We start from the raw sequence: 8,043 nt of genomic DNA, 5'->3' as shown, positions 1-8,043 counted from the left end.
ATTTGTTTTATATTGGTGTAACCCAGTCTAGTTTAGCTTAACCACTGCCACATTATTGGACTTCAACATGCTTTTGGTACTATATGTCCTCAGTGAAGTCGCTTAAATTCTCTGAGCCTCGATATTTCCCTTTAAGAAAGAGGGATGGTGGCTATACTTAGATTGTTTAAAAAATACATTTTTTTACTTGAAAGTCAGAGTTGCTCAGAGAGGGAGAGATAGAGAAAGAGAGAGAGAGAGAGAGAGAGGAGGGGGGCATCCACCCACTGGTTCACTCCCCAAGTAGCTGCAACAGCCAGGGCTGAGCCAGGAGCCAAGAGCTTCTTCCAGGTCTCCCATGTAGGTGGCAGGGCCTCAAGCACTTAGATCACCTCCCCTGCTTTTCTCAGGCCATTATCAGGGAACTGGGTTGGAAGTGGATCAGCTGGGATGTGAATCTGCACACACATGGGATGCTGACATTGCAGGCAGTGGCTTTATCTGCTATGCCATAACACTGACTCCTGTACTTACATTTTATAAGGGTGTTGTGAAGACTAAAATTTTTAAAGAAAGTAAAAGTGGCTAGCATGCTTGGCTCATAGTAATTTCTCAATAATATGATTATGATTTGTCTCATTATTAACTATTCATCAGATATGGGCTTATGAGAGGAACATATAGATGAGTATTATATGAGGGTACTAATAACAACTGGAATGAAAAGATTATTTTAGTGCAAAGCATTTTGAAATCTTTGCATATGAGGAGAGAGAGAAAGAGAGTGAGAGAATCCACTTCTTATCTTTAAACCTAGTAGTGTTGACTTTTACTGATTATCTCCGTATATCACAACATGAGCCACTTTGTCCTTTATCTTTTGGAAAAATCACTCAATATCTTTAGAAAAAACTATTTTAGCTCTTTAGAAAACAAGAACTTTATCTCTGCTTTTCCATTTTCTTGATGGTCACAAACAAGGCACTTTTGTTGAAAAAATGCATGGGAGAAGGAATCTCAATGGACATAAGTAAACCTTACTGGTTGACAAGCTGCCATATGCAAGGGCCTGTGGTAGACAAAGTGGACATAAAAAATAGCACTGTATGACTATTTCAAGACCTCAACATAGTGATCATTGAGCCTGGAGGATGTATGTTTATCTCAGAAGTAGTTTTCTAACTGGGGGAGGGGGAATTTGGATTCATCACCTTGTGCAAAATTAAAAAAAAAAAAAAGAAAATCTCCAGAAAAACATCTTGGCCACAATTTTTTCTGAAAAGCTTTTCAAAGAAACCAAATGTCAATGGTTTATCAAGTCGACATCAAGAGTGAAACAGCAGGCATCACAGTGTGGGAAATCCTATGGTGATTCAAGACCTCTGTGAACTCCTGTGGTTCCCAGAAAAGGCCCACGCAGATTGCTATCCATCCTGATTCTGTGTTTGACACAGAATGAGCCCGTAGCGTGGCACACAGGAAGTGTGCATCGCTTCCACCCTGATCTGGGTTTTAAGACAGAGGTTGGAATCCAGCTCTGCACTCTCATCCTGAACAAGAAAATCCTGAGCCTCAATCTCCTCACCGTACACTTGTGTTTTTTAAGATTAACTTCCTTCCAACAAGGGAAGCCTACAGATCGCTTCCAAATGGGCCCGATTCTGAGGAGTGGAAGAATTCTTGCATCCATTCAGCAGCTACTGAGTGGCAGCCAGCACTCCATCACTTGTACACTTGGGGACTGGGAGACTAAAAACCAAAGAAGATCCCTGCCCTTAGCGATAACATAGTTCACTTCCAAGATTTTATCCCAAGGAAGGAATTCAGCAGATGTAAAAATCCATTTGCAGGAAGATGGCCCTTGCTGGACTACCCATATCACTAACAAAGCTGGGTATTTACAACCTAGACATTTGCAAAAGCAGGATGCCTTCATAAATTGTGTATTCTGACAGTTGGATTTAAAACAATGGATAAAAAAGTTAAAAAGTATATCCAGCCTACCCACACCTACATCCTGACAGGGTCAGGCTGTTCGTGGTATGTTTGTGGGAAGGCTGGTGAGCCTGCCCTGAGGGGTAGCTGCTTGGAGGCTGGGACAAAGGGGAGTATGTTGGCGACAGGTCACAAAGGACAGTAGAGGGTAAATGTGGTGGTGCAAGGAGACTTGGGCAGAAGCCCTGCAGGGAGATGGGCAATTGCCTTCACACGCTCTCTCTCTTGGGGACTCGATTTGTGGCTGGCGGAGCTGTCCAGAATGAAAAGAACAATGAGCAGTGAATCTTTGTTACCCTATTACACGGCTCACAGCTACCGCTCGATGGGTGTATTCAATACCTCCATGGGAGACCTGCAACGGCAACTGTACAAGGGAGGAGAGTATGACATCTTCAAGTATGCACCCATGTTTGAGAGCGACTTCATCCAGATCAGCAAGAAAGGAGAGGTGATTGACGTCCACAACCGTGTCCGCATGGTGACGGTGTGCATCGCTTCCACCAGCCCCATCCTCCCACTCCCTGACGTCATGCTGCTGGCACGGCCAACTAAAGTCTGCGAGGAGCATGCCAAACAGGGCCGGTTCACCAAGAACAAGGGCCGCAAGCCTGCAAAGACGCTAGAGCTAACAAGGTTGCTTCCCTTGAAGTTTGTCAAGATCTCCATCCACGATCATGAGAAACAGCAGCTGCGCCTGAAGCTGGCCACTGGCCGGACCTTCTATCTACAACTATGTCCCTCTTCGGATGCACGGGAAGACCTCTTCTGCTACTGGGAGAAACTTGTCTACCTGCTGAGGCCACCAGCGGAGAGCTGCAGCAGTACCCCTACACTTCAAACTGGGGATGCCACCACCATAGATGATGACAAAAGCCTTGTGGTAAGCATCTGCAGAGGCTCGGGGAGTGGGGCACAGTGCTCTGGAACAAGGCAGCTGCAAAGCTGCTGCTGTTCTCTGGGCCCACCTGGGAAATGCATGCTGGATCCAAGGGCCTGGGGCCAAAAGTCTCACCATTAGGGGAATAACCACCCTGGGAGGTAGACTTGCTTCTCCAAAATGTCCCATTAGGCTGGATTTCAGAAACCTTAGGTACCAATGACTCCATTCTCACAGCCAGGCCTACAATTCCTTCCATAGCATCTGATCACCCAATATCTTCTTGAACACTTTCTACCCTAACCCAGATACTCTTATTTATTATGAACATTTAGAAGTATTTTATTTTTGTAATGAGAGAGGGAGAGAGAATGAGAGAGAGAGAGAGAAAGAGAGAGAGAGATAAACTATAGCAGAGTACCCCCCTATACTGATTCACTCCTCAAATTGCCCCAGGCCATGGGTCAAACCCAGGAGCCAGGAACTCAGTCCAGGTTTCCCACATAGGTCTCATCATTGGTTCACTCCCCAGATGCTGGCAACAGCCAGGGGGCAGGACCAGGCCAAAGCCCAGAGCCCAGAAATCAATTAGGTGTCCATATGGGTTGCAGGGATCCAAGTGTTTCACCCATTTCATCACCTGCTGCCTCCAAGGACGTGTGTTACCGGGAACCTGGAGTGGAGAGCAGAGTCTGCTATGCCACAGTCCACCTCTGCTTGTTAACTTTTAATTGACACTTGGTAATTGACATATTTATGGGATCTAGTGTTTCCATACTTGCATACAATGCAAGTGGCACATCCTTCATCTCAGACATTTATCATTTCTTTGTATTAGGAACATTCAAAATCCTCTCTACATACAGTTAATTGTTGTCAACCATTCGACTGTACTACAGGACATTAAAGTTATTCCTACTATCCAACTGTACAGCTGTGCCCATTAATCATCCTCTCTCCAGCCCCCTCCCCCAGGCTGTGGTCACCACTATTCTACTCTCTATGTCTACCAGACTAACTTTTTGGTATGGAACGCATTTAGCAATTAGGAAGTCTTGCCTTTCTCAGAATCACTGTCTGCCTGTGACTACCATGCACTGATGTCTGCATGAGTTTGTGCACCTGCACACCAGGAAGCTGCAGCAGTGCTTTCTCTGACCCTGGACTTGCTCAAGGGAAACTGAGCGACTCTCCTGACAGCAGTACTGTAGAAGGGATCTCATAACAAGTGGGTACTCTAACTTGATGATTTCAAAGATTCTTCTCGTTGTAAGCCCTTGAGGTAATCAGCTCCAGGATGGGACAGGAGCAGATACGTTGGGTCTCGGGGTCCCTTTCTAGTGTCTCACCCATTTCTCCTCCCCTTGGCACAGGCTTCAGAGCTTCGTGGAACAGGGAGCCCGGATGGTGGCATTCACAAGCTTCGGGAGGTATCTGCAGCCACCTCTTCCGCTTATGCTGGGGGAGAGGGCATCCAGGTTGCTGCAGCGTCTGCAACCACAAGCACTTCAGGGGCTGCAGAAGGAGCAGCAGGAACAGCTGGCGGCCTGGCAGCTGCAGGGGCAGCAACAGGCACCACAGCAGGTGCAGCAGTAGCAGGAGCAGCAGCGAGTCCTACAGCAGGTGCTGTGAGCCTGGCAACAACCAAGTCCACAGGCTCAGGTCAGGTCACCACGGCCCTGGCAGGGACAGCCAGCAGTGATTCAGGAGAAGGTGGAACCAGCAAGGCCGTGGCAGGTGCTGCCAGTATAACCTCCGATGGCATGAATGTGGTCATTGTAGGGGCCGCAAGCACCACCTCCTCAGCAGTTAATTCCCCAGGGGCTTCCAGTGTCTCCCCAGAAAGCAGTCTGAGTGTGGTGTTTGCAAGCACTGTGACGACCAACGTGCCTACAGCAGAAAAGAAGGAAGGACCATCGCCCCCCCTCGTATCAACCTTGCAGAGTGAGGGCTACATGTGTGAACGCGACGGAAGCCAGAAGATTTCCAAGATCCATGCTGAAGTCCGCAAAGAAAGAAAGGAAAGAGACAAAAAGAATAGAAATACCAGCCGGAAAAGTTCCCGTCACCGCAGGACAGGTGAAGGTCACCACAGGACAGGAGGCGACAAGAACCGGAAGTCTTCCTCACACCGGTCTGTATCTGGCCGTGCCAGAGATGACAAAAAAGGGCAGGGCAACGTAAGGAGCAGAGGACACGGCTCTCACAAAAGCGCCAGCCACAGCCCCACCACGAGGGAGTCCAGGACGGCTCACAAACCGGGGAAGAGCCGATCTGCAACCACATCAAGTTCTTTAAGTAAGAAGAGCAGTAAAATCGGCTCTTTCTTGAGGAGCTTCAGAGCCATCCCTGGCTCAAAAATGGCAGACACGTCGCACGACAGAGAAGTAGACATCATGGCTAAGACAGTGGAGAAGCACAACATAGAGGCCAAGGTGGAGAAGGACAAGGATGGCCAGGAGCTAGGGATCACTGGTACCATGACATCCGAGATGACAGAGACTATAATCTTTGAAGCCAAATCCATTTAAATAGAAGCCAGGGCAGGAAGCTGCAATGGAGACCCAGTGCTTGGGGAATATGCCTAGAGAGACAATTCCAGCTTTCTTTACAGCAGTTTAAATAAAGGAAATCTACAACTCCAAAAGCAATGTTATCTTTTGTTTGCATTTTCCTGTCTGGCATCCCTGGCTGTGACCTCACAGTGGCCTTTGTGATGTTAAGGAGGCTACACCCTGAGATCCCAGACTCCGAGCAGGGAGAGCCTTCCCTCCCCACACCTAGGTTCAGCAGAGCCAATGTGAGTGCTCTGTTTTCCCTATCCTCTTCCTGCCCTTGGTTCCCCAAGAGTCTGAAGATCACAGGCTGTGGGCTGGGACATATGGCCACCACCACCACCATGTCCCTGTCTCCATTCTCCTTTGTTTTCTGAAGGTCCCTGAACGTGGACATTAGTTTAGCCTGTAGAGTAAGCAAAGACAGACCTCCCATTCCCTCAGGGGAAGAAAGAGAAAAGCTGCATTGGTCCCCAGCCAGAATAGGGAGGTCCAGCATCTGAGTCAGGACATGTCCTGAGGATCAAATCTTGCCAACTGCCCGGATTTGTGAAAGTTTTATGGGAACGTGGTTACAGCCATTCATTTACACATGAAAACAGCAGATCTGAAGAGTTGCAGTAGGGATCTTATGGCCCACAAAGTCTAACCAGGCTTCACTGAGAGAGTTTGCTGAGCCCTTCCTTATCTAATCTTAACACTTTGCCTTCCTGGAGAAATTCCCACACATACTTGTCAGGAGGCAGCTGAGAGAATGAAAAGAGTGAAACAATTTGCAATGGCAAAGCCCAGGAAACACCTTAAATGTTCATCAGACGAAAGAGCTGATCAACTGTGGTGTGGGCCCACAGTGCCTGATACTCAACAGAGAACATGGACAGCAGCTGTTTGTGTCAGTGCAGTGGCTCTTGCACACTACTGAATAATGAAAACAAGTCAGAAAAAACACATCCGATGTTCCATTTGTAGAACAGTTCAAAAACAAGATCAAACAATGTTTGGGGGTAGATATAGAGAAAAACGAGGGAATGAAAATAAAAATTCAGGTTGGAGGTTGTCAATGCGGGAAATAGAGGGAGGTGTGGCGTGGGAGTCACACATAAGGAATTTCAACACAGTGGGGATTGTTCTATTTTTGAAGCAAGAGGATATATCCATGGGAACTTATTATCGTATCCCTATTTTTAACATCTATGAAATCAGGATGGTTTAAAACTGCTGTCAGCCAGGTGGCCGCTGTTCATCACTGTCATTGCCTTGGAAATGCCTGCACCTATTTGTTTCACTTGAATTTTCCTTCTTATATGTGCATGAGAAAGATTTATGACAAATATCTATGTCTGAAAGGAATTTTTCAACAAGTGTAGAATATGCATTCTAAATGACATAGATGCAGAGTGTGGAAAATGTTTAGATCTGTTGTTAAAAAATAGGATAACCCAGGTGCTATGTACTAACTCACTGCATAAATTATGTGTACACATGGAAAATTATTTCCCAAATAAAAAAATCATGTTAGAAATCAGACTGTACATTTTGAAAACCTCTGTTATACAAAATAGATTGTCTTATATTTATTTACTCATTTGACAGGCGCACGCACACACACACACGCACACACACACAGTGTTCTTTTCCATTGATTCACTCAGCAAATGCCCACAACAGCTGGGGTTGGACCAGGCTGAAGCCAGAGGTCAGAAACTAGGAGCTAGGAACACAATCTGGGTCTCCCACACTGTTTTTTCTTAATGTTAGCAGTCACAAAGCACACCGGACACCGGAGTAAGAGAAAGGGTTTATTGGGGAACACCCTACAGACCGGAGTGAAGGGTTGGCGAAGGAAAAAAGAGAGAAGGAGAATATAAGAGAAACAGAGAGGAGAGGAGCTAGCAAGGAGAGAAGATAGAGCAGAGAAGAGGAGAGAGGAGAGCAGAGCCAAGAGCCCAGAGGAGGAGGCTAGAGAGAGGAACCGAAAGAGAGCAGGAGAGAAGGGCCAAGAGCCAAGAGAATGCAGGAGAGAAGGACCGAGAGAGAGCAGGAGAGAAGGGGCAAGAGAGAGCAGGGGAGAAAGGCCAAGAGAGCACGTGTGCAGGAACAGGCCCTTTTAAAACTTTGCCTGAGGGCGGGCAGGGAAGCAGGAGCAGCGAATCCCATTGGGATGGGGGTGGAGCCTGGCTCAGGTAGCTGGGTCATGTGGCCACCTGGCTATAACTGTGCCAGTTTCCTAACACACACGGTGGTAGGAACATAGTTACTTGAGCCGTCTCTGTTCCCAGGGTCTGCATTAGCAGAAAGCCAGAGCCAGGAGCTGGGGGTGAGACAAACTGATTTGGGATGAGGGTGTCTTAACCACTAAGCTAAACCCCTGTTTGACATTCTTTTAAGTTCAAAAACATTTATAAATCTTTAAGTCTAGGAAAATCATGAAATTTTTCTGAACCAGCAATAAAAGTTGCATTTGAGAAAATTATTCAAGGAATCTCGTGTGTTCATATGAGCATTGGTGGTAGGGGTCACCTGCATAGCCTTGTAATTTAGTGCTCGTTTCTACTCTGTGACAAAAGTGTCTACCAGGATAGAAGCTAGGTTCCCAGCACTGGTGCTGGTGCTGTGGTATAGCAGGTAAAGCTA

At 46.9% G+C, this 8,043-nt stretch overlaps 1 protein-coding gene across 1 annotated transcript; it reads left to right on the top strand.

Annotated features, from left to right (window-relative positions):
• Window positions 1-2,248: 2,248 nt before the first annotated feature.
• On the top strand, window positions 2,249-6,931 carry GARIN3 (golgi associated RAB2 interactor family member 3). Its single transcript, XM_002710337.6, has 2 exons — window positions 2,249-2,857; window positions 4,228-6,931. Exons 1-2 carry the CDS (start codon window positions 2,249-2,251, stop codon window positions 5,383-5,385), a joined length of 1,767 nt encoding a protein of 588 aa, XP_002710383.3. The 3' UTR covers window positions 5,386-6,931.
• Window positions 6,932-8,043: the final 1,112 nt, after the last annotated feature.

This window comes from Oryctolagus cuniculus, chromosome 6 (assembly GCF_051225735.1).
Source record: "Oryctolagus cuniculus isolate XC-2025 breed Fujian yellow rabbit chromosome 6, ASM5122573v1, whole genome shotgun sequence".
Taxonomy (NCBI): Eukaryota; Metazoa; Chordata; class Mammalia; order Lagomorpha; family Leporidae; genus Oryctolagus; species Oryctolagus cuniculus.
This window is presented reverse-complemented; position numbering and strand designations above follow the sequence as displayed.

Coding starts and splice junctions, on each gene's coding strand:
- GARIN3 (XM_002710337.6), top strand. CDS start 2,249: ATGAGCAGTGAATCTTTGTTACCCTATTACACGGCTCACAGCTACCGC. Junction 2,858..4,227: donor ATGATGACAAAAGCCTTGTG/GTAAGCATCTGC, acceptor CCCTTGGCACAG/GCTTCAGAGCTTCGTGGAAC.